We start from the raw sequence: 26,708 nt of genomic DNA, 5'->3' as shown, positions 1-26,708 counted from the left end.
CACAGTATACCCACTGTACACACTGCTTCCACTGTACACAGTATTCCCACTGTACACAGTATTCCCACTGTACACAGTATTCCCACTGTATACACTACTCCCAATGTACACATTACTCCCACTGTACACCTACTCCCACTGTACACAGTATTCCCACTGTACACAGTATACCCACTGTACACACTACTCCCACTGTACACCTATTCCCACTGTACACAGTATACCCACTGTACACACTGCTTCCACTGTACACAGTATTCCCACTGTACACACTACTCCCACTGTACACAGTATTCCCACTGTACACACTACTCCCACTGTACACACTACTCCCACTGTACACACTACTCCCACTGTACACACTACACCCACTGTACACAGTATTCCCACTGTACACACTATTCGCACTGTACACAGTATTCCCACTGTACACACTATTCGCACTGTACACACTGCTCCCACTGGACACAGTATTCCCACTATACACGCTAGTCCCACTGTACACACTGCTCCCACTGTACACACTGCTCCCACTGTACACAGTATTCCCACTATACACGCTAGTCCCACTGTACACATTACTTCCACTGTACACACTATTCCCACTGTACACACTACTCCCACTGTACACACTACTCCCACTGTACACACTATTCCCACTGTACACACTATTCCCACTGTACACACTACTCCCACTGTACACACTACTCCCATTGTACACAGTATTCCCACTGTACACACTGCTCCCACTGTAATTTACAAAAGCTAATCCAGAGGAGAAGAACCAATGGAAATATTTATTCACTTCTATTAAAACATCTTTTCTAATCCTTCAAATTGCACTCCGAGCTTGTTCTAATTATAAGAACATAAGAAATTGGAGCAGGAGTAGGCCAGTCGGCCCCTCGAGCCTGCTCCGCCATTCAATAAGATCATGGCTGATCTGATCCCAACCACAAATCTAAAGAACACAAGAAGTCGGAGCAGGACCCGGCCACATAGCCCCTGGGCCCTCTCCGCCACCCACAGGGCATTGACCGATCCGAACTCAGCTTCATGTCCAATTTCCTGCCCGCTCCCCATAACCCCTAATTCCCTTTACTTCTAGGAAACTGTCTATTTCTGTTTTAAATTTATCTAATGATGTAGCTTCCACAGCTTCCTGGGGCAGCAAATTCCACAGACCGACCACCCTCTGAGTGAAGAAGTTTCTCCTCATCTCAGTTTTGAAAGAGCAGCCCCTTATTCTAAGATTATGCCCCCTAGTTCTAGTTTCACCCATCTTTGGGAACATCCTTACTGCATCCACCCGATCAAGACCCTTCACAATCTTATATGTTTCAATAAGATCGCCTCTCATTCTTCTGAACTCCAATGAGTAGAGTCCCAATCTACTCAACCTCTCCTCATATGTCCACCCCCTCATCCCCGGGATTAACCGAGTGAACCTTCTTTGTACTGCCTCGAGAGCAAGTATGTCTTTTCTTAAGTATGGAGACCAAAACTGTATGCAGTATTCCAGGTGCGGTCTCACCAATACCTTATATAACTGCAGCAATACCTCCTTGTTTTTATATTCTATCCCCCTAGCAATAAAAGCCAACATTCCGTTGGCTTTCTTGATCACCTGCTGCACCTGCATACCAACTTTTTGATTTTCTTGCACTAGGACCCCCAGATCCCTTTGTACTGCAGTACTTTCCAGTCTCTCGCCATTAAGAAAATAACTTGCTCTCTGATTTTTCCTGCCAAAGTGCATAACCTCACATTTTCCAATATTATATTGCATCTGCCAAATCTCCGCCCACTCACCCAGCCTGTCTATATCCCCTTGCAGGGTTTTTATGTCCTCCTCACTCTCTACTTTCCCTCCCATCTTTGTATCATCTGCAAATTTTGATATGTTGCACTCGGTCCCCTCCTCCAAATCGTTAATATAGATTGTAAAGAGTTGGGGACCCAGCACCGACCCCTGTGGAACACCACTGGTTACTGGTTGCCAGTCCGAAAATGAACCATTTATCCCAACTCTCTGCTTCCTGTTCGATAACCAATCCTCCACCCATGCCAGAATATTACCCCCAATCCCGTGATTTTTTATCTTAAGTAATAATCTTTTATGTGGCACCTTGTCGAATGCCTTCTGGAAGTCTAAATACACTACGTCCACTGGTTCCCCTTTATCCACCCTATACGTTATATCCTCGAAGAACTCAAGCAAATTTGTCAGACATGACTTCCCCTTCATAAAGCCATGCTGACTTTGTCCTATTAAATTATGCTTATCTAAATGTTCCGTTACTGTCTCCTTAATAATAGACTCCAAAATTTTACCCACCACAGATGTTAAGCTAACTGGCCTATAATTTCCAGCCTTCTGCCTACTACCCTTTTTAAATAACGGTGTTACATTAGCAGTTTTCCAATCTGCCGGGACCTCTCCTGAGTCCAGGGAATTTTGGAAAACTATCACCAAAGCATCCACAATCCCTACTGCCACTTCCCTCAAGACCCTAGGATGGAAGCCATCAGGTCCAGGGGATTTATCCGCCTTGAGTCCCATTATTTTACTGAGTACCATCTCCTGAGTGATTTTAATCGTATTTAGCTCCTCCCCCCCGAGAGTCCCCTGTTTGTCCAGTGTTGGGATATTCTTAGTGTCCTCTACTGTAAAGACTGAAACAAAATATTTGTTCAGCATTTTTGCCATCTCCATGTTTCCCACCATTAATTTCCCGGTCTCATCCTCTAAGGGACCTATGTTTGCCTTAGCCACCCTTTTTCTTTTTATATAACTATAGAAACTCTTGCTATCTGTTTTTATATTTTTTGCTAATTTCTTTTTATAATCTAACTTCCCTTTCTTAATCAATCCTTTAGTTACCTTTTTGCTGTCTTTTGAAGAATTCCCAATCTTCTATCCTCCCACTAAGTTTGGCTACCTTATATGTCCTTGTTTTTAGTCGGATACTATCCTTGATTTCTTTACTTAGCCACGGATGGCTGTCATTTCTTTTACACCCTTTTTTCCTCAGTGGAATATATTTATTTTGAAAGTTGTAAAATAACTCCCTAAATGAACACCACTGCTCATGTACCGTCTTACCCTTTAATCTATTTTCCCAGTCCACTTTAATCAATTCCGCTCTCATACCATCATAGTCTCCTTTATTCAAGCTCAGTACGCTTGTTTGAGAATCAACCTTCTCACCCTCTAATTGGATATGGAATTCAACCATGTTGTGGTCGCTCGTTCCAAGGGGATCCTTAACTAGGACATTATTAATTAATCCTGACTCATTACACAGGACCAGGTCCAAGGTTGCCTGCCCCCTTGTAGGATCAGTTACATACTGCTCAAGAAATCCATCCCTGATGCACTCAATGAACTCGTCCTCAAGGCTGCTCTGCCCAATTTGATTTGTCCAGTTAATATGATAATTAAAATCCCCCATAATTATGGCTGTTCCCTTATTACATGCCCCGACTATCTCCTGATTAATACTTCTTCCAGCAGAGTTGCAACTATTAGGAGGCCTATATACTACGCCCACTAATGTTTTTTTTCCCTTATTATTCCTTATCTCCACCCAAACTGTTTCATTATCTTGATGCTTTGTCCCAATATCATTTCTCTGTATTACAGTGATTCCTTCCTTTATTAACATAGCCACCCCACCTCCCCTTCCTTCCTGCCTGTCCTTCCTGATTGTTAAATACCCTGGCATATTTAATTCCCAGTCGTTGTCACCCTGCAGCCATGTTTCTGTAATGGCCACAAGATCATACCCATACGTAGTTATTTGTGCCGTTAACTCGTCCATTTTATTACGAATGCTACGTTCATTCAGATAAAGAACTTTCAAATCTGTTTTGTGACGCTTAGTTCCTGCTTTTTCCTTTTTTAACACTTTACCTATTACTCCATACCTTCTGTCCCTTCCTGTTACGCTTTCCTCTCTCTCCCTGCTCAGGTTCCCAACCCCCTGCCACTTTAGTTTAAACCCTCCCTTTATCTGTGTCGGACACAGGTAATATTGGAATCTAAAATCTTAGAAACTGTGCAGAAAATGTGGATCTTGTTTCACAGATGTGAAATAAAAGATCAGCCAGCCCCTGCCCCTAAATATCATCACAAAAATAAATAAAATCCACTGTTTGTCTTGAGCCAAAGGTTGAATGTTCTCCCTCATGGAGTCCGAGTGCTGGACAGGGTCAGTCAGTGACTGAAAATCAAAGAGTGAACCCCACTTCAAGCAGTGCCACAGGTTTTCATTCTGTTCACTGATTTACCAAAGGTGTTTGAGTCTATTTTGTCTTTGTATCAGATCAAAGGGAGTTAAATCTTTCCCTACGTTCTATTGTCCAAGCTCCAAATCCATGGGGTGAATCTCCTGCTCAGAACCCCAGAAAAACCAAGGTTACCAGGAGAACCCTCAGTCTGTAGATTTGGCTAAATTGGTCCTGTCAATTTCTCTCTTTTGCTAAAAGTATTTCCAGCTTAGTTTTGGAGACAGGTGAGAGACAGTCTGTAGCATTTGTTGAGACTAGAAAAGGGTCCTTCACATCTTTGATGGTTCTGATTGTAGTTGGATAATAAATTGTTTAAAATTAAATTGTTTTGGAAGAAAAATGAAATTGAGTGTTTAACAATACTCGACATCGAAACCACTGCATCCGTAAGAATGTCCTTCAGATCTCACTTGTGATGGTCACCCTTGCATTATCTGCTCGTAGAATCAATTCTGTATTTCACAGTTACACATTTATTCAGCAGGGTAAGGATTAAGATTTTCTGTTAATAGGAATTGTTCTTTTCCCATCTGTTGTTGAATTGTTCCCTCACCCAGTAACTTGCTTTCCAGACGGATCTTGATCAGATCTGAACCTATCCCAGGTCACAGGTCACAGGCAGCATGCATTCTGGGAACCAGCATTACATTGTGGCCAGGCCGGCCTACTCGGAAATCAGCTTTAAAGAAGAAAATCAGCAAGTGGAGAGATATCACAAAACGGCCCTCGACCATTTGAGGATGTATTTCGGGTAAGTAATGTGAAATAACTAAACCGTCTCAAAAAGGGGTCAACTCGGGAATAATCCAATCCTACGTCACTTTCAAGTCACCCTAATACTTACACATGAAAATAGGATTTACTGGACGAGAAAGGACCAGGGCCATCTCATTCCCCTTCTACCATCTCTGTAATCACATGATCCAATGATAATGGAGTTGTTGACTAATCATAGTGATCAATCTCCATTGATTAGTCTACAACAGACATGAGGTGAGGAAAACCCCCAGTGATGGAGAGCTTTGGGATTCAGAGGTCCAAAGTCACCTGTTCCTCCCGAGCCTGTTACACTCAACACGTCACATCTCAAATAAAGGTCAAGGAATTGGTTCTCACCATCCTGCCTGTGCGAACAGGGCACAGCCAACAATCCCTGCGGCAGAATAGATCAGTCAAGGGCCCACCTGATATTGGGCCTTGGGCCTCATTTACATCAGACCGGCGAGCTGCAGACATCTATTGGTCTCCCCGGACAACTTATCGACAAACAGCATTGCAATTCCGGGCCCCTGTGTCACAGGCAGCGGCCCTCAGGTAGGACTTTGGAAAGGGGGGCAATCAGGAGGGGGGGCGATTGGGATGGGGGGGGGATGGGGGGGGAGAGGTGATCGGGGGGGGTGATCGGGGGGGGAGATGGGTGATCGGGGGAAGGGGTGATCGGGTGGGGAGGGGTGATCAGGGGGGGAGGGGTGATCGGGGGGGAGGGGTGATCAGGGGGGGAGGGGTGATCAGGGGGAGATGGGTGATCGGGGGGGTGATCGGGGGGAGGGTGATTGGGTGGGGAGGGGTGATCAGGGGGAGATGGGTGATCAGGGGGAGAGAGGTGATCGGGGGTGAGGGTGATCGGGGGGAGGGTGATCAGGGGGAGGGTGATCGGGGGGAGGGGTGATCGGGTGGGGAGGGGTGATCAGGGGGAGAGGGGCGATCAGGGGTAGAGAGGTGATCGGGGGGGTGATCGGGGGGGAGGGGGATCGGGGGGAGGGTGATCGGGGGGAGGGGTGATCGGGGGGAGGGGTGATCGGGGGGAGAGAGGTGATCGGGGGGGTGATCGGGGGGAGGGGGATCGGGGGGAGGGTGATTGGGGGAGAGGGGCGATCGGGGGGGGGGGTGATCGGGGGGGAGGGGGATCGGGGGGAGGGTGATCGGGGGGAGACGGGCGATCGGGGGGGTGATCGGGGGAGGGGGATCGGGGGGGAGGGGGATCGGGGGGAGGGTGATCGGGGGGAGAGGGGCGATCGGGGGGGTGATCGGGGGAGGGGGATCGGGGGGAGGGGGATCGGGGGGAGGGTGATTGGGGGGAGAGGAGCGATCGGGGGGGTGATCGGGGGGGAGGGGGATCGGGGGGGTGATCGGGGGAGGGGGATCGGGGGGGAGGGGGATCGGGGGGGAGGGGGATCGGGGGGAGGGTGATCGGGGGGAGAGGGGCGATCGGGGGGGTGATCGGGGGAGGGGGATCGGGGGGAGGGGGATCGGGGGGAGGGTGATTGGGGGGAGAGGAGCGATCGGGGGGGTGATCGGGGGGGAGGGGGATCGGGGGGGAGGGTGATCGGGGGGAGGGTGATTGGGGGGAGGGTGATCGGGTGGGGAGGGGGATCGGGGGAGGGTGATTGGGGGGAGAGGGGTGATCGGGTGGGGAGGGGGATCGGGGGGAGGGTGATCGGGGGGAGATGGGTGATCGGGTGGGGAGGGGTGATCGGGGGGAGAGGGGTGATCAGGGGGAGGGGGATCGGGGGGAGGGTGATCAGGGGGAGATGGGTGATCAGGGGGAGAGGGGTGATCGGGGGGAGAGGGATGATCGGGGGTGAGGGATGATCGGGGGGGAGGGGTGATCGGGGGGAGGGGTGATCGGGGGGAGGGGTGATCAGGGGGAGAGGGGTGATCAGGGGGAGAGGGGTGATCGGGGGGGAGGGGGATGAAGTGGAGATTGGGAAGGGGGTAGTGATGGCGATGGCGGGGTATAGAGGTCGCGATGGGGTGGGAGCAGTGGCCATCAGCGGTCCCCGGTTTGAATGTGGAGTCAGGACGAGCATTCATGCTCCTGCTCCTCCTGGTTCCACATTCAGGTGAGTATATTTTAAAGACTCATCTTGTTGCTGGCGGCCTGCAGCGGTTCCTGCTTAGCCTGACCCGGTGCTGGCTGCTGGTTCAGGGGAAACAAAAATGGTGAAGGAAGCTTCAAACAGGCAACGAGCCCTTTATTTCATCTCATTCCGGCATCGTAGCAAGAAATTACTTTTCATGTTTCCATCCACTATCGCCCACTCAGTTATAGCCAGGAATGAAAAGAGGGAACCTTTGCAATCGTTTTATTAATGGGGACCAGTTTTTAACAACAGTTTATGATGTAGTGACACTGAATGGTTAATCTGCTTCGCACTGAGACTAAACATGACCATGTACTTGATGTTGACAGAACAGCTCTTTTTGATGGCTGAATGTGACAATTTACTTTTATTCACTGACAATGTGTTGAATAACAACAGACATTACAGATTACGATGAGTTATAAGACCATGCTTGAAGAACAGGAAATCACAACATGGAATCCAATTTTTGTCTAAAGATTTCAAAAGGTCTTTCAGAGCACAATGGAAATAAAAGTCCATAAATATCCTGTGCACTTGCTGCACTCGAACTGCTCACCACAATCAAAAGTGCAGCAAACTTTATTTGTTTATTAAAAATAGGATGAGATAGAATTAATTAAAAAAATCCATAACATGAAAATATATACATCAACATTTTGCTGGAAGTTCACAGGTTTTGTCTCCTCAGAGATAGTTTCAAGGTATTTAATGGGAATTTTAACAGCAAGAACTGGTTTCAACACATTATGATCTGCTGCGAATACTGATTGATAAAACAGGTGCAATTGCATAAACTATTTAATTTTAAAAGTAAAATGAACAGTGCAAAGAATGAATGGAGGAACGAGAATCCAATGATGTTTTGCACAATATAATAAGTCGCCTGTTTGTGCTTTTTTCTGCTAATTTTTGCCCTCTCTTGGCCGTTTTGAATCCTTGTGCAGTACAGTGTTACATCACTTGTCACCTGCCTGTAACTAACCTAAGTGTCCATTTTTCACATGGCAACAGGAGAGTGAATGTTGTCAGACTATTGAACTCTGGGGGGCATCAGAAACACACACCACCCAACACTAGGGTCACTAACTCTGGTTGGACGTATTCCTGGCAGTTTCATCACATGACCTCTTGCTCTGGCCCCACACTCGCGCCATTAGTCACCCAACACATCTATCCTCACAGTGCTCCTCTGTCCCACAGTCAATTGGAAAGTGAAAAAGCTCGTCATTACCCAAGTGGATGATTCTTGACTGTTAGTCAAACAGCCTTTTTTTCCATCTCCAATATTTTTATAACTAATAAACAGAAGTGTTCAAAAAAAATCCTCAAATTTTTAGTGCCCCTATGATTTTTTCTCTTGGTTTTGCTCGCAGTCATGTCCAGAGATTAATCTTCAATTCCTGGAGACTCCAGGGCAATCTTGTAGAGTTCAAAACTCGAACACCCACACAAACTGTCAACAGGGCCTGCTGGATGGGCCTTACAAGTAGGGCCAATGACTGACCTGAGGGCATGGAGGACAATTGTAGCCCCCAACTGCTCCTCAGCTGAGGTCACTCACTCAGCACAGAGCAGGTACTGGACAAACTTGCCGACCGGATGCCTCTCTGCCTTAATTAAAAAGTAGCGTTAAATAATCTTTTTCAGATGTTCAACTGCAAAAGCAAAGAAGATTGTCGTCACATTCTTTCCTGTCGTATCTTGGCTGCCAGCGTATAATGTGAAAGAATGGCTGCTCAGTGACATTGTGTCCGGAGTCAGTACTGGACTCGTCAGTGTCCTACAAGGTACTGTCCTGGGCAAATTGGCTCCACGTGACTCAATCATGTAGAAAGATTGTTACAGAAAGTAGTACTTTGTTCTCAAAATCCAGGTGTGTTGTTTCCAGCCTAATTAGAAGGCTGATGGTAAACGGTTAATGTTCCTGCCAGCACTGAGTTCGTTTTAGTAACATCATAAACTGACATGTGATGGCCTTGGAGGAGAGAAATTGTCCTCAGTTATTATCTCTTCAATATCAGATTTCAAAGATCATCTTGTCTTGAATAAAAACCATCAAACAATGGAACATAGGACAACACCAATAAAGTAAAGCTGATAAGAGGCATCCTGAGTTATTTTTAACGTGCTTCTAATTAGGGTTGCTCAAAGAATCAGACAGCACAATAGGAGGCTCTTCGTGTCAGCTCTGCGAAAGAACGACCCAATTCAGTTAATCCATTTTCATCTTTATTTTATAGTTAAGTAAACAATGTTAAATCAACCAATTTATTAAGCTGTTGAAAAGTTCGTTAAAGTTCACAATTTGACCTTTACAAAGGCAGATTTCTCCCAAATCTCCTGAAGGTGCGAACTCTCACTGGGGATCAGGTCCCATCCTCTCCTGAAGGCACTGTTAATGGAGGAGTGAGGGTGGAGTGAGTGTGTTAATGGAGGAGTGAGGGTGGAGTGAGTGTGTTAATGGAGGAGTGAGGGTGGAGTGAGTGTGTTAATGGTGGAGTGAGGGTGGAGTGAGTGTGTTAATGGTGGAGTGAGGGTGGAGTGAGTGTGTTAATGGTGGAGTGAGGGTGGAGTGAGTGTGTTAATGGTGGAGTGAGGGTGGAGTGAGTATGTTAATGGTGGAGTGAGGGTGGAGTGAGTGTGTTAATGGTGGAGTGAGGGTGGAGTGAGTGTGTTAATGGTGGAGTGAGGGTGGAGTGAGTGTGTTAATGGAGGAGTGAGGGTGGAGTGAGTGTGTTAATGGTGGAGTGAGGGTGGAGTGAGTGTGTTAATGGTGGAGTGAGGGTGGAGTGAGTGTGTTAATGGTGGAGTGAGGGTGGAGTGAGTGTGTTAATGGTGGAGTGAGGGTGGAGTGAGTGTGTTAGTGGCGGAGTGAGGGTGGAGTGAGTGTGTTAATGGTGGAGTGAGGGTGGAGTGAGTGTGTTAGTGGCGGTGTGAGGGTGGAGTGATTGTGTTAATGGTGGAGTGAGGATGGAGTGAGTGTGTTAATGGTGGAGTGAGGGTGGAGTGAGTGTGTTAATGGTGGAGTGAGGGTGGAGTGAGTGTGTTAATGGTGGAGTGAGGGTGGAGTGAGTGTGTTAGTGGCGGTGTGAGGGTGGAGTGATTGTGTTAGTGGTGGTGTGAGGGTGGAGTGAGTGTGTTAATGGTGGAGTGAGGGTGGAGTGAGTGTGTTAATGGTGGAGTGAGGGTGGAGTGAGTGTGTTAATGGTGGAGTGAGGGTGGAGTGAGTGTGTTAATGGTGGAGTGAGGGTGGAGTGAGTGTGTTAATGGTGGAGTTAGGGTGGAGTGAGTGTGTTAATGGTGGAGTGAGGGTGGAGTGAGTGTGTTAATGGTGGAGTGAGGGTGGAGTGAGTGTGTTAATGGTGGAGTGAGGGTGGAGTGAGTGTGTTAATGGTGGAGTGAGGGTGGAGTGAGTGTGTTAGTGGCGGTGTGAGGGTGGAGTGATTGTGTTAGTGGTGGTGTGAGGGTGGAGTGAGTGTGTTAATTGTGGTGTGAGGGTGGAGTGAGTGTGTTAATTGTGGTGTGAGGTTAGAGTAAGTGTGTTAATGGTGCTGTGTGGGTAGAATGAGTGTGTTAGTGGTGTTTTGAGTGTGGAGTGAGTTTGTTAATAGTGGAGTGAGGGAGGAATGAGTGTGTTAATTTGGTGTGAGTGTGTTAATGGTGCTGTGAGGGTGGAATGAGTGTGTTAATGGCAGTGTGCGGGTGGAGTGAGTGTGTTAATGGTGGTGTGAGGGTGGATTGAGTGTGTTAATGATGGTGTGAGGGTGGGTGAGTGTGTTAATGGTGGTGTGAGGGTGGAGTTAGTGTGTTAATGGCGGTGTGATGTTGGAGTGAGTGTGTTAGTGGCAGTGTGAGGGTGGAGTGAGTGTGTTAATGGCAGTGTGAGGGTGGAGTGAGTGTGTTAATGGTGGTGTGAGGGTGGAGTGAGTGTGTTAATGGTGGTGTGAGGGTGGAGTGAGTGTGTTAATGGTGGTGTGAGGGTGGAGTGAGTGTGTTAGTGGCAGTGTGAGGGTGGAGTGAGTGTGTTAATGGTGGTGTGAGGGTGGAGTGAGTGTGTTAGTGGCAGTGTGAGGGTGGAGTGAGTGTGTTCATGGCAGTGTGAGGGTGGAGTGAGTGTGTTAATGGTGGTGTGAGGGTGGATTGAGTGTGTTAGTGGCAGTGTGAGAGTGGAGTGAGTGTGTTAATGGCAGTGTGAGGGTGGAGTGAGTGTGTTAATGGCAGTGTGAGGGTGGAGTGAGTGTGTTAATGGTGGTGTGAGGGTGGAGTGAGTGTGTTAATGGTGGAGTGAGGGTGGAGTGAGTGTGTTAATGGAGGAGTGAGGGTGGAGTGAGTGTGTTAATGGTGGAGTGAGGGTGGAGTGAGTGTGTTAATGGAGGAGTGAGGATGGAGTGAGTGTGTTAATGGTGGAGTTAGGGTGGAGTGAGTGTGTTAATGGTGGAGTGAGGGTGGAGTGAGTGTGTTAATGGAGGAGTGAGGATGGAGTGAGTGTGTTAATGGTGGAGTTAGGGTGGAGTGAGTGTGTTAATGGTGGAGTGAGGGTGGAGTGAGTGTGTTAATGGTGGAGTGAGGGTGGAGTGAGTGTGTTAATGGAGGAGTGAGGGTGGAGTGAGTGTGTTAATGGTGGAGTGAGGGTGGAGTGAGTATGTTAATGGTGGAGTGAGGGTGGAGTGAGTGTGTTAATGGAGGAGTGAGGGTGGAGTGAGTGTGTTAATGGTGGAGTGAGGGTGGAGTGAGTGTGTTAATGGTGGAGTGAGGGTGGAGTGAGTGTGTTAATGGAGGAGTGAGGATGGAGTGAGTGTGTTAGTGGTGGAGTGAGGGTGGAGTGAGTGTGTTAATGGTGGAGTGAGGGTGGAGTGAGTGTGTTAATGGAGGAGTGAGGGTGGAGTGAGTGTGTTAATGGAGGAGTGAGGGTGGAGTGAGTGTGTTAATGGTGGAGTGAGGGTGGAGTGAGTGTGTTAATGGAGGAGTGAGGATGGAGTGAGTGTGTTAATGGTGGAGTGAGGGTGGAGTGAGTGTGTTAGTAGCGGTGTGAGGGTGGAGTGAGTGTGTTAATGGAGGAGTGAGGATGGAGTGAGTGTGTTAATGGTGGTGTTAGGGTGGAGTGAGTGTGTTAATGGTGGTGTGAGGGTGGAGTGAGTGTGTTAATGGAGGAGTGAGGATGGAGTGAGTGTGTTAATGGTGGAGTTAGGGTGGAGTGAGTGTGTTAGTGGCGGTGTGAGGGTGGAGTGAGTGTGTTAAAGTTGGAGTGAGTGTGTTAATGGTGGTGTGAGGGTGGAGTGAGTGTGTTAATGGTGGTGTGAGGGTGGAGTGAGTGTGTTAATGGTGGTGTGAGGGTGGAGTGAGTGTTTTAATGGCAGTGTGAGGGTGGAGTGAGTGTGTTAATGGTGGTGTGAGGTTAGAGTAAGTGTGTAAATGGTGCTGTGTGGGTAGAATGAGTGTGTTAGTGGTGGTTTGAGTGTGGAGTGAGTTTGTTAATAGTGGAGTGAGGGTGGAATGAGTGTGTTAATTTGGTGTGAGTGTGTTAATGGTGCTGTGAGGGTGGAATGAGTGTGTTAATGGCAGTGTGAGGGTGGAGTGAGTGTGTTAATGGTGGTTTGAGGGTGGATTGAGTGTGTTAATGATGGTGTGAGGGTGGGTGAGTGTGTTAATAGTGGTGTGAGTGTGTTAATGGCCCTGTGAGGGTGGAGTGAGTGTGTTAAGCACAGTGTGAGTGTGGACGAAGTGTGTTAATGGTAATATGTGGCTAAAGAAAGTGCAGTAATGGAAGTGAGAGGGTGGGGTGAGTGTATTAGTGACAGTGAGAGTGTGCAGTGATTATTCATTTTTAAAAAAAAAATATTCGTTCACGGGATGTGGGTCGCTGGCGAGGCCGGCATTTATTGCCCATCCCTAATTGCCCTTGAGAAGGTGGTGGTGAGCCGCCTTCTTGAACCGCTGCAGTCCGTGTGGTGAAGGTTCTCCCACAGTGCTGTTAGGAAGGGAGTTCCAGGATTTTGACCCAGCGACGATGAAGGAACGGCGATATATTTCCAAGTCGGGATGGTGTGTGACTTGGAGGGGAACGTGCAGGTGGTGTTGTTCCCATGTGCCTGCTGCCCTTGTCCTTCTAGGTGGTAGAGGTCGCGGGTTTGGGAGGTGCTGTCGAAGAAGCCTTGGCGAGTTGCTGCAGTGCATCCTGTGGATGGTACACACTGCAGCCACAGTGCGCCGGTGGTGAAGGGAGTGAATGTTTAGGGTGGTGGATGGGGTGCCAATCAAGCGGGCTGCTTTATCTTGGATGGTGTCGAGCTTCTTGAGTGTTGTTGGAGCTGCACTCATCCAGGCAAGTGGAGAGTATTCCATCACACTCCTGACTTGTGCCTTGTAGATGGTGGAAAGGCTTTGGGGGAGTCAGGAGGTGAGTCACTCGCCGCAGAATACCCAGCCTCTGACCTGCTCTCGTAGCCACAGTATTTATATGGCTGGTCCAGTTAAGTTTCTGGTCAATGGTGACCCCCAGGATGTTGATGGTGGGGGATTCGGCGATGGTAATGCCGTTGAATGTCAAGGGGAGGTGGTTAGACTCTCTCTTGTTGGAGATGTCCATTGCCTGGCACTTATCTGGTGCGAATGTTACTTGCCACTTATGAGTCCAAACCTGGATGTTGTCCAGGTCTTGCTGCATGTGGGCTCAGACTGCTTCGTTATCTGAGGGGTTGCGAATGGAACTGAACACTGTGCAGTCATCAGCGAACATCCCCATTTCTGACCTTATGATGGAGGGAAGGTCATTGATGAAGCAGCTGAAGATGGTTGGGCCTAGGACACTGCCCTGAGGAACTCCTGCAGCAATGCCCTGGGGCTGAGATGATTGGCCTCCAACAACCACTACCATCTTCCTTTGTGCCAGGTATGACTCCAGCCACTGGAGAGTTTTCCCCCTGATTCCCATTGACTTCAATTTTACTCGGGCTCCTTGGTGCCACACTCGGTCAAATGCTGCCTTGATGTCAAGGGCAGTCACTCTCACCTCACCTCTGGAATTCAGCTCTTTTGTCCATGTTTGGACCAAGGCTGTAATGAGGTCTGGAGCCGAGTGGTCCTGGCGGAACCCAAACTGAGCATCGGTGAGCAGGTTATTGGTGAGTAAGTGCCGCTTGATAGCACTGTCGACGATACCTTCCATCACTTTGCTGATGATCGAGAGTAGACTGATGGGGCGGTAATTGGTCGGATTGGATTTGTCCTGCTTTTTGTGGACAGGACATACCTGGGCAATTTTCCACATTGTCGGGTAGATGCCAGTGTTGTAGCTGTACTGGAACAGCTTGGCTAGAGGCGCAGCTAGTTCTGGAGCACTTTATATAATGATAGTGAGAGTGTGCAGTGATTGTATAATGATAGTGAGAGTGTGCAGTGATTGTATAATGATAGTGAGAGTGTGCAATGATTGTATAATGATAGTGAGAGTGTGCAATGATTGTATAATGATGGTGAGAGTGTGCAGTGATTGTATAATGGTGGTGAGAGTGTGCAGTGATTGTATAATGGTAGTGAGAGTGTGCAGTGATTGTATAATGGTGGTGTGAGTGTGCAGTGATTGTATAATGGTAGTGAGAGTGTGCAGTGATTGTATAATGGTAGTGAGAGTGTGCAGTGATTGTATAATGGTAGTGTGAGTGTGCAGTGATTGTATAATGGTAGTGTGAGTGTGCAGTGATTATATAATGGTAGTGAGAGTGTGCAGTGATTGTATAATGGTAGTGAGAGTGTGCAGTGATTGTATAATGGTAGTGAGAGTGTGCAGTGATTGTATAATGGTAGTGTGAGTGTGCAGTGATTGTATAATGGTAGTGTGAGTGTGCAGTGATTATATAATGGTAGTGTGAGTGTGCAGTGATTGTATAATGGTAGTGAGAGTGTGCAGTGATTGTATAATGGTAGTGTGAGTGTGCAGTGATTATATAATGATAGTGAGAGTGTGCAGTGATTGTATAATGGTAGTGTGAGTGTGCAGTGATTATATAATGATAGTGAGAGTGTGCAGTGATTGTATAATGGTAGTGTGAGTGTGCAGTGATTATATAATGATAGTGAGAGTGTGCAGTGATTGTATAATGGTAGTGTGAGTGTGCAGTGATTGTATAATGGTAGTGTGAGTGTGCAGTGATTGTATAATGGTAGTGTGAGTGTGCAGTGATTATAGAATCATAGAATCATAGAAGTTACAACATGGAAACAGGCCCTTCGGCCCAACATGTCCATGTCGCCCAGTTTATACCACTAAGCTAGTCCCAATTGCCTGCACTTGGCCCATATCCCTCGATACCCATCTTACCCATGTAACTGTCCAAATGCTTTTTAAAAGACAAAATTGTACCCGCCTCTACTACTGCCTCTGGCAGCTCGTTCCAGACACTCACCACCCTTTGAGTGAAAAAATTGCCCCTCTGGACCCTTTTGTATCTCTCCCCTCTCACCTTAAATCTATGTCCCCTCGTTATAGACTCCCCTACCTTTGGGAAAAGATTTTGACTATCGACCTTATCTATGCCCCTCATTATTTTATAGACTTCTATAAGATCACCCCTTAACCTCCTACTCTCCAGGGAATAAAGTCCCAGTCTGTCTAACCTCTCCCTGTAAGTCAAACCATCAAGTCCCGGTAGCATCCTAGTAAATCTTTTCTGCACTCTTTCTAGTTTAATAATATCCTTTCTATAATAGGGTGACCAGAACTGTACACAGTATTCCAAGTGTGGCCTCACCAATGCCCTGTACAACTTCAACAAGACATCCCAACTCCTGCATTCAATATATAATGATAGTGTGAGTGTGCAGTGATTGTATAATGGTGGTGTGAATGTGCAGTGATTGTATAATGGTAGTGAGAGTGTGCAGTGATTGTATAATGATAGTGAGAGTGTGCAGTGATTGTATAATGGTAGTGAGAGTGTGCAGTGATTGTATAATGGTAGTGAGAGTGTGCAGTGATTGTATAATGATAGTGAGAGTGTGCAGTGATTGTATAATGGTAGTGAGAGTGTGCAGTGATTGTATAATGATAGTGAGAGTGTGCAGTGATTGTATAATGGTGGTGTGAATGTGCAGTGATTGTATAATGATAGTGAGAGTGTGCAGTGATTGTATAATGATAGTGAGAGTGTGCAGTGATTGTATAATGGTGGTGTGAATGTGCAGTCATTTGAATTTAGCACCTGGGGGACCGATTTTCCCAGTGCTTAGAAAACCCGACAGCTGAAGGGAGGTCAGAACGGCCGGATTGAAAAGGTAAATGCTTCACCCCGGCCCCCACTCTAAGCTGCTGAGGTCTCTATCACCGCCCGGCACGATCCACCGACCCCCCCGACCCCGATCTCCCTGACCCATCCGCCCTCCGATGTCCTCCACGACCCCCAACCCCCGATCATCCTGACTCCTGATCTCCCTGTCCCCTGACTCACCCGACCCCCAATCTCCCCCATGATCCCTGACCCCTGATCTCCCCGACCCCCGATCTCTCCTGACCCACATTCTCTCTCCCACGATCTTCCCCTGATCCTGATCTCCCCGACCCCCGATCTCACCCTGACCCTCCTGACCCCTGAACCTGATCTCCCCGACCCCCAAACTCCCCAACTCCTGATCTCCCCTGACCCCCGATCTGCCCTGGCCTGTGACCTCCCCCCGACCCTGTTCCCTGATCTCCCAACCCCTGATCTCCCCCCCTCGATCTCACCCTGACCCTCCTGACCCCTGACCCCGATTTCCCTGACCTCCCCCGACAGCCGATCTTTCCCCAACCCACGATTTCTCCCCGACCCCCGATCTCTGATCTCTGATCTCTCCCTGACTCGCTCAACCCCCAACCTCTCTCCCGACCGCCCTGACCCCCAATTTCCCCGACTCCTTTCTCCCTGACCCCTGATCTCGCCCCCTCAACCCATGACCCACCAACCCATGAACCCCTGTGCAGTTTGTATTGTTTGTTCAGGACAATGTGTTCAAATAAACAGAAAGAATATTGTTCCATTCTGTGAATTTAAGCAGATTAAAGGCCTCGATTTTAATTCGTTCCCAATGGGCGGGAGAGGGCAATTGACCCCACTGCGACCCCACTGCGACCCCAATGGACCCCAACGTGACCCCAGCCTGACCCCAGCCTGACCCCAGCCTGACCCTTTAAATATTAAAATGCAGATATCAGGCCCCTGATGAGGTTCCTGCAAAAGGCAGTTGGGGGGTTAATAAACGGACTTAGGTCACGGCCTGATGTCACCATTGGCACCGCAACTTAAATTTAAGAGAACGTGAGGGAGAGGCCCGAGCTCTGGGATTCCCAGCAGCTGAACGGAGGCTGGAGCTGGCGACTCCCCGAGGTAAGTGACTCCTTGTGGGCCAGGAGGAGCAGGAGTGCTCCCCCCAGTCCTCTCAAGGAAGCCTTCGTCCACCCCCCCTTCTGATCTCCAGCCTCCCCCCGGCCCCAATCTCCAGCCTCCCTCTCCTGACCATGGCCCGGAGCTGATGCCTTCTTCCCAGTCCTGGGGACGCTCCCCTCGGGTCCCTGTCTGCCCTCTCCTGCTCCTAGTGTCCCTCTTGCCTGCTGGACAAGCTCTTCATTTTCTGGTGGCCGGGCGTTAGGGGCCCTACAATATGCTAATGAGGCTCTGGCGTTAAGATTGGCAGGGCCTCCACGTCCTGGCCTTGCTGGCTCTTCCCAGTGCGACTGCTCTCCCCCTCATCCTCCCCTTAAATATCAGGGCCAAAGCGTCACAAACTGAGTGGGATAGATCGGAATTATTTTGAATCAAATCTGTGTATTTTGAGGCAATGGATCATTGTGATTACAAATAGAATCAAAAGTCGTAACTTTAAACACAATAAATATTATAACCTAACATAAAAATCTATTTAAATAACAATGATGAATGCAGTGAACCATTCATAGAATCACAGAAAGTTATGGCATAGAAGGAGGCCATTCAGCCCATCATGTCTGTGCCGGCCGAAAAAGAGCTATCCAGCTTAATCCCACTTTCCAGCTCTTGGTCCGTAGCCCTGTAGGTTACGGCACTTCAAATGCTCATCCAGGTACTTTGTAAATGCAGTGAGGGTTTCTGCCTCTATCACCCTTTCAGGCAGTGAGTTCCAGACCCCCACCACCCTCTGGGTGAAAACAATTCTCCTCAGCTCCCCTCTAATCCTCCTACCAATCACTTTAAATCTATGCCCCCTGGTCACTGACCCCTCTGCTAAGGGAAATAGGTCCTCCCTATCCACTCTATCTAGTCCTGTCATAATTTTATACACCTCAATTAAATCTCCCCTCAGCCTCCTTTGTTCCAAAGAGAACAACCCCAGCCTATCCAATCTTTTCTCATAGCTAAAATTCTCCAGCCCTGGCAACATCCTCGTAAATCTCCTCTGCACCCTCTCTAATGCAATCACATCTTTCCTGTAATGTGGTGACCAGAACTGTACACAGTACTCAAGCTGTGGCCTAACTAGTGTTTTATACAGTTTTTGCATAACCTCCCTGCTCTTATATTCTATGCCTCAACTAATAAAGGAAAGCATTCCTTGTGCCTTCTTAACCACCTTACCTACCTGTCCTGCTACCTTCAGGGATCTGTGGACATACACTCCAAGGTCCCTCACTTCCTCTACACCTCTCAGTATCCTCCCATTTATTGTGTATTCCTTTGCCTTGTTTGCTCTCCCCAAATGCATTACCTCACACTTCTCCGGATTGAACTCCATTTGCCACTTTTCTGCCCATCTGACCAGTCCATTGATATCTTCCTGCAGTCTACAGCTTTCCTCCTCACTATCAACCACACGGCCAATTTTTGTATCATCTGCAAACTTCTTAATCATGCCCCCTACATTTAAGTCCAAATCATTAATATATATCACAAAAAGCAAGGGACCCAGTACTGAGCCCTGAGGAACCCCACTGGAAACAGCCTTCCAGTCACAAAAACACCCGTCGACTATTACCCTTTGCTTCCTGCCGCTGAACTAATTTTGGATCCAACTTGCCACATTCCCTTGGATCCCATGGGCTTTTACTTTTTTGACCAGTCTGCCATGTGGGACCTTGTCAAAAGCCTTGCTAAAATCCATCTACACTACATCAATTGTGCTAACTTCATCGATCCTCCTTGTCACCTCCTCAGAAAATTCACTCAAGTTCGTCAGACACGACCTCCCCTTAACAAATCCTTGCTGACTGTCCTTGATTACTCCGTGCCTTTCTAATTGACGGTTTATCCTGTCCCTGAGAATTGATTCCAATAATTTGCCCACCACCGAGGTTAGGCTGACTGGCCTGTAATTACTCAGTCGATCTCTCTCTCCCTTTTTAAACAACGATACAACGTTAGCAGTCCTCCAATCCTCCAGCACCGTGCCTGCAGCCAGGGAGGATTGGAAAATGATGGTCAGAGCTTTCGCTATTTCCTCCCTTGCTTCACTTAACAACCACCGTTCACCACCATTCACCACCACACACACCCGTTCACCATCATTCACCACCATTCACCACCACACACAACCGTTCAACATCATTCACCACCATTCACCACTATTCTCCACCACACACAACCGTTCACCATCATTCACCACCATTCACCACCACACACAACCGTTCACCATCATTCACCACCATTCATCACTATTCTCCACCACACACAACCGTTCAACATCATTCACCACCATTCACCACCATTCTTCACCACCACTCACCACCATTCACCACCACTCACCACCATTCTCCACCACACACAACCGTTCACCATCATTCACCATCATTCTGAACCATTCACATGTAAATGCCAGTCAATTGCACTGATGCTGTTATGTTTGTTTTGCAGGGTTGGCATTTGCTCTGCTGGTGTCAGTTCCTGCTGGTTATGGTCTATATTCAGCATTCTTCCCTATCTTGACGTATTTTTTGTTGGGAACATCAAAGCATTTATCAGTTGGTGAGAATTTCAAATTTCAAGACTTTTTCTGAATTATTGAAACTATGAATTTATGAAACACACTCCCACCCTGAATATTTCTTCTTGTCACCAGGGCCCTTTCCTGTGGTGAGTTTGATGGTGGGCTCTGTAGTGGATAGGATGGTCACTGATGGTGCAACAGATGTGAATAGTACCATCTTCCCTGCTGATATGAGTAAAGAGGACAAGCAGGTGTGGGTTGCTGCATCTGTCACCTTCCTCGTTGGGATCTTTCAGGTTCGTACCTTTCTGGCTATCAAAAATTATCTCTAATTTTCAAAAATAAAAACTCTGAAAAGTTACCAAAACTTTTCCCCATTTCCAGCTGGCCCTTGGATTACTCCAGGTGGGATTTATCGTCATCTACCTGTCAGACCCAATGATCTCGGGCTTCACCACAGCTGCTGCAATCCACGTCCTCGTGTCCCAGCTCAAGTTTGTCTTCCAGTTGAGTGTCCCAGGCTTCAGTGGGCCGCTATCTGTGATTTACGTAAGTCCAAACTAAAGGCTGCTTTGGATACTTGTATAGTTAATAGTTTTAATCTATATTTATTATTAGTACTATAAATGTGAGCTGGTTGCTTAATATATATTTCAACAAACAGGAAGTGATGACAAAGTATTTAAACAAAATTATATTTCTAACTTAAGAAAATATTTTAATGAATAAGATTATTGATGTTTACATTGTGTGTATTTTCAGACCCTGAAGTACATTATCCTTCATATCACGGAAACTAACATAGCGGACCTCGTCATTTCATTCATCATCATGGGCGTTGTATTTATTGTGAAAGAAATCAATGACCGATTCAAGTCCAAGCTCCCTGTACCAATCCCCATCGAGGTTATAATGGTGAGTAGGGGACACTGCATTGTAACAGCCTCAAACGAAGGTGTGATCGTTTCCTGGTCAATAGAGGGATGTTAGTTTGACTATGTAACTGGTTTATAGCAATTGTAAACAATTTTATAACACCAAGTTATAGTCCAACAATTTTATTTGAAAATCACAAGCTTTTGGAGGCTTCCTCCTTCCTCAGGTGAATGTCAAGAAATCCTCGAACCTTTCGCATTTATAAATCACCGAACAATACCTGGTGATTTATAAATTCTGTGATTTATAAATGCGAAAGGTTCGAGGATTTCTTGACATTCACCTGAGGAAGGAGGAAGCCTCCGAAAGCTTGTGATTTTCAAATAAAATTGTTGGACTATAACTTGGTGTTGTAAAATTGTTTACAATTGTCAACCCCAGTCCATCACTGTCTCCACATCATGGTTTATAGCAAGTAGTATGATTACAAATGTTGATTGCAACTGCTAACCTCTCATCTGTGTGAATCATTAATTCATAATGGTAAAAACGATTGCGAGTCATAATGTCACATGGTTTCATTCAGTGTTGACGCTGTACATTGTATCATTCACACCACTTTTGCTAATGCCCTTCAGTGGTTAGTGCTTCATCTCGCCCTGACTAACTCTCTATAGGGTACAAATTACAGTTGGAGATGTGTTCCTATGAACACTTAACACACCTGCACCAAAATCCCCTCTCTGCTATTTTGACAGATGCATTAACCCATTAATTTTAAATAGGTTGATGCTTCTGTTAACAGAGAGGAGAGAGGGATTCGCTGTTAGTACATGAAGTAAAAGAGTATTCTCTGCCCAATATAACTCACCCGGAATTCAATTAACCAAACTCTCATGCCAATCAGGAATGAGAGTGAGCAGCCCGTGGGAAATTGCCAGTCGAAATGTCTTATTGATGTTTGACTTGAAATAGTTGTGGAATCTGGCAGTGTTGGGACTGGTACAACTGGCGGTGTTGGGACTGGTACAACTGGCGGTGTTGGGACTGGTACAACTGGCGGTGTTGGGACTGGTACAACTGGCGGTGTTGGGACTGGTACAACTGGCGGTGTTGGGACTGGTACAACTGGCGGTGTTGGGACTGGTACAACTGGCGGTGTTGGGACTGGTACAACTGGCGGTGTTGGGACTGGTACAACCACTGAAACACCTTTGGTCTTCACTGTTGGCTCTTCTTTGACGTCCCTCTTTGGCTTAATATCCCTCCTGTGCCTTGGTGACCATAAGCAGACACCGTACACCAGACACAATCTGACCAGAGGGTTGGACAGTTTCACCATGTTTCCTCTGCCTTACTCTCTACTCTTTGGCTCTATCTAGTTCAACATTCTCTTTCCTGTCTTAATTGCTGCTCAGCAGTGATTGGACATGGTCAATTTGCTAACCCCATTCCTACACCATTCCTGGAGCACGTGAGTTGCCCATTTCCCCCTCCTATCTGCAGCCCCTCACACTTGCCCACATTACATTTCATCTGCTCTTGTTCCATCCACTTGCAAATTTAGTCTAACTATTGTGCTATTCCCCCCAAGGCCTGACAGCAAACTAGAAGAGGCAGTGGAATCTATCAGCTTGAAGTTTGCCCAATTTGCATTAAGTTTCTGAATCCAGTCAGAATTCCAATACTCTGCACCGTGGTGATTTCTAGAAAGTGGAGAGATGACCTCGAACTATCCTTGTACCTCACCCAGTTTTTAAACTACTTCTAGTTTGATCACAGTTTCTTATCACAAATCAGTTGTCTCTTTAATTTCACCAGTAGACTTTTGTATTGTCTGTCACATGAAGTTTCATTACATTTACATCAGGGACATAACTTTATTTGGAGCTGTGATATGTAATGAAGTTCATTCGCAGCTTGTGAAGAGTAAACTAGCTGGTGAATGTATGAAACTAGAAGTGTAAAGCAGAATTGTTTACTTTTCCTCATTACATTGCAGACAATAATTGCAACTGGGATCTCATACGCATTTAACTTCAAAGAGAATTATGATGTCGACATTGTTGGAAACTTAACCAGTGGGTTAGTGCTTCAGTCATTGATTTTTATTTCTTACACTTGCCTAATATTCAGATTGAATTCAGATATCCAGATTCTTGCTCAGGCTCGAGGCTTTTGCAATTTTCTTGAGATCTTTGCCTCAAATATTACATCGAATTTTACAGCACAGAAACAGTCCAAATGGCCCAACTAGTCTATCCCAGTGTTTATGCTCCATACGAGCCTCCCCTCTCCCTGTTTCATCTCACCCTATCAGGATATCCTTCTATTCCTTTCTCCCTCATATGTTTATCTAGCTTCCCCTTAAATGCCTCTCTGATATTTACCTCAACTACTCCTTATGGCGGTGAGTTCCACATTCTCACCACTCTCTGGGTAAATATCTTGAAGAGTCTGAAGATTGATGGATAATTGTGTTTCTCCATGACTGGACGTGATGTTTAGTAATTAATATAAAGGACACCGTGTTAAAGTGAAAAATCCTGTTCGTGTCGTTAGGACTTTCTAAAGATCCATCTCTCTCCTGATGGTGAGTGTAACAGGCTCGGGAGGAACAGGTGACTTTGGACCTCTGGATCCCAAAGCTCTCCATCACTGGGGGTTTTCCTCACCTCATGTCTGGGTCTGTTGGAGACTCACTGATAGAGATTGATCGCTCTGATTCGTCAACAACTCCATTATCATTGGATCATGTGATTACCAGGATGATAGAAGGTGAACTAGATGGACCTTGGTCTTTCCTCGTCCAGTGATTCCTGTGTCACTGACTCCTGGATTACTGTTCTGTAAGTGCCGACTACCATCCCAAACTGCAGCAGTTCTTCTCTTCAGTTATGAGGTAAAAGAACGAGGCAGAAGGCGATTTTAACAGTCAGCCGCGGCTCAGTCCCACTCCAGAGACTTGAACACAAAATCCAGGCAGACACTCCCAGTGCAGTACTGAGGGAGTGCTGCACTGCTGGAGGTGCCATCTTTCGGATGAGACATTAAACTGAGGCCCCGTCTGCCCCCTCAGGTGGATGTAAAAGATCCCTTGGCAGTATTTGAAAAGGAACAGGGGAGTAGTTTAGGTCAATACAAATTCCTCAACCAACATCACTGCGACAGATTATCCGGAAGATTCCACTGGTGTTTCTTCCCCAGATGCATGATGCAATCCTCGTTTACGCCCTCCAGACAAATAATGCTGGCGAGGCATCTACTGTCCATCATCTGCTCATTTATCTCACAGCTGTTTGTAGGGAATAACTGGAGTCCAGCATTAATCCACATAACAACAGGCACTGTCCCTTCATTGGCTGGGAAGCTTTGGGACATTATAAAATGTGAACAGCACTGGATAAATGCAAATTCTTGTCCTTGTCCAATGTCTATACACTCACTTTACAATGAGGGTCACTGGACAGTGATCAGGAGCAGGAACCCTGGCTGATTTCCCCTCCCTCTAAACCAGGGGTCACTGGACAGTGATCAGGAGCAGGAACCCTGGCTGATTTCCCCCTCTCTCTAACCCAGGGGTCACTGGACAGTGATCAGGAGCAGGAACCCTGGCTGATTTCCCCCTCTCTCTAACCCAGGGGTCACTGGACAGTGATCGGGAGCAGGAACGCTGGCTGATTTCCCCTCCCTCTAACCCAGGGGTCACTGGACAGTGATCGGGAGCAGGAACCCTGGCTGATTTCCCCTCCCTCTAACCCAGGGGTCACTGGACAGTGATCGGGAGCAGGAACTCTGGCTGATTTCCCCTCCCTCTAACCCAGGGGTCACTGGACAGTGATCAGGAGCAGGAACCCTGGCTGATTTCCCCCTCTCTCTAAACCAGGGGTCACTGGACAGTGATCGGGAGCAGGAACCCTGGCTGATTTCCTCTCTCTCTAACCCAGGGGTCACTGGACAGTGATCAGGTGCAGGAACCCTGACTGATTTCCCCTCTCTCCAGTCAGCTGCGATCATTCCTTGCTCCTGTCCCATGGGCCGAGCTGGGATTTGCCAACTCAGTACAGACTGGTGTTGGACTCCTGTTGAGTGACACCCTCCCAAAGTAAGAAAACTTCTGATCAGATTTCTGTTCAGCAAATGGTATAAATACGGGTTGTCAGAGAAACGTAGCTCAGCTTCACTGCGTCATTAAATGGCTTTGCAAATAGAATATGAGTGAAGAAAAATGACAAGTCCCTCTGTGCCTGTTTCAGATATCAGGCCCCTCTGGTCCCCAACACCGCTGTTTTGCAGCAGAGTTTCGGGGATGCCTTCTCGATCGCCATTGTTGGTTTCGCCGTCGCATTCTCCGTGGCCAAAGTCTATGCCATCAAACATGATTATGTTTTAGACGGGAACCAGGTAAATAATGAGAACAAACGTGTGAGATATACAATAGGGGGAGAGAGTGTGGGGGGGAGGGGGAGAGAGTGTGGGGGGGAGGGGGGGAGTGGGGGGGGAGGGGGGGGAGTGGGGGGGGAGTGGGGGGGGAGAGGGAGAGAGTGGGGGGGGAGGGGGGGAGTGGGGGGGGAGTGGGGGGGGAGAGGGAGAGAGTGGGGGGGGAGAGGGAGAGAGTGGGGGGGGAGAGGGAGAGAGTGTGGGGGGGGAGGGGGAGAGAGTGTGGGGGGGGAGGGGGAGAGAGTGGGGGGGGGAGGGGGAGGGAGTGGGGGGGGGAGAGGGAGAGAGTGGGGGGGGGAGAGGGGAGAGAGTGGGGGGGGGAGTGGGAGAGAGTGTGGGGGGGAGGGGGGGAGTGGGGGGGGAGTGGGGGGGGGGAGAGGGGGGAGAGTGGGGGGGGGAGGGGGGAGAGTGGGGGGGGGAGGGGGAGAGTGGGGGGGAGTGGGGGGGGGGAGGGGGAGAGTGGGGGGGAGTGGGGGGGGGGAGGGGGAGAGTGGGGGGGAGTGGGGGGGGGAGGGGGAGAGTGGGGGGGAGTGGGGGGGGGGGAGTGGGGGGGGGGAGGGGGAGAGTGGGGGGGGGAGTGGGGGGGGGGAGGGGGAGAGTGGGGGGGGAGTGTGGGGGGGAGAGGGAGAGAGTGGGGGGGGGAGTGGGAAGAGAGTGTGGGGGGGAGGGGGGGGAGTGGGGGGGGAGGGGGAGAGAGTGTGGGGGGAGAGGGGGGGGAGTGGGGGGGGGAGAGGGGGGGAGAGTGGGAGAGAGTGTTGGGGGGGAGGGGGGAGTGTGGGGGGGAGGGGGAGAGAGTGGGGGGGAGGGGGGGAGTGGGGGGGGAGGGGGAGAGAGTGTGGGGGAGAGGGGGGGGAGTGGGGGGGGGAGAGGGGGGGAGAGTGGGAGAGAGTGTGGGGGGGAGGGGGGAGTGGGGGGGGAGGGGGAGAGAGTGTGGGGGGAGGGGGGGAGTGGGGGGGGAGGGGGAGAGAGTGTGGGGGGGAGGGGGGGAGTGGGGGGGAGGGGGAGAGAGTGTGGGGGGAGGGGGGGGAGTGGGGGGGGAGGGGGAGAGAGTGTGGGGGGGAGGGGGGGAGTGGGGGGGGAGTGGGGGAGAGTGTGGGGGGGGAGAGGGGGGAGAGTGGGAGGGGGAGTGCGGTGGGGGGGGAGGGGGAGAGTGGGGGGGGAGTGGGAGAGAGTGTGGGGGGGGGGAGAGGGGGAGAGTGGGGGGGAGTGTGGGGGGGAGAGAGGGGAGAGTGGGGGGGAGTGGTGGGGGGGGGGGGAGAGGGGGAGTGTGGGGGGGAGTGTGGGGGGGGAGAGGGAGAGAGTGGA

At 48.6% G+C, this 26,708-nt stretch overlaps 1 protein-coding gene across 1 annotated transcript; it reads left to right on the top strand.

Annotated features, from left to right (window-relative positions):
- Window positions 1-4,916: 4,916 nt before the first annotated feature.
- Window positions 4,917-25,367, top strand: LOC137310103 (chloride anion exchanger-like; the record flags this gene model as incomplete). The annotated part of the gene is made up of 8 exons (XM_067978060.1): window positions 4,917-5,044; window positions 8,808-8,947; window positions 20,015-20,125; window positions 20,220-20,383; window positions 20,472-20,636; window positions 20,850-21,002; window positions 22,966-23,048; window positions 25,220-25,367. Coding segments are annotated over exons 1-8 (1,092 nt in total), but the record flags the coding sequence as incomplete, so codon positions are not given.
- Between the last annotated feature and the right edge of the window lie 1,341 nt (window positions 25,368-26,708).

Source organism: Heptranchias perlo, unplaced genomic scaffold, assembly GCF_035084215.1.
Source record: "Heptranchias perlo isolate sHepPer1 unplaced genomic scaffold, sHepPer1.hap1 HAP1_SCAFFOLD_217, whole genome shotgun sequence".
In the NCBI taxonomy this organism is placed as follows: Eukaryota; Metazoa; Chordata; class Chondrichthyes; order Hexanchiformes; family Hexanchidae; genus Heptranchias; species Heptranchias perlo.
The sequence above is the reverse complement of the archived record's forward strand: the minus strand, read 5'-3'. Positions and strand labels throughout refer to the sequence as shown.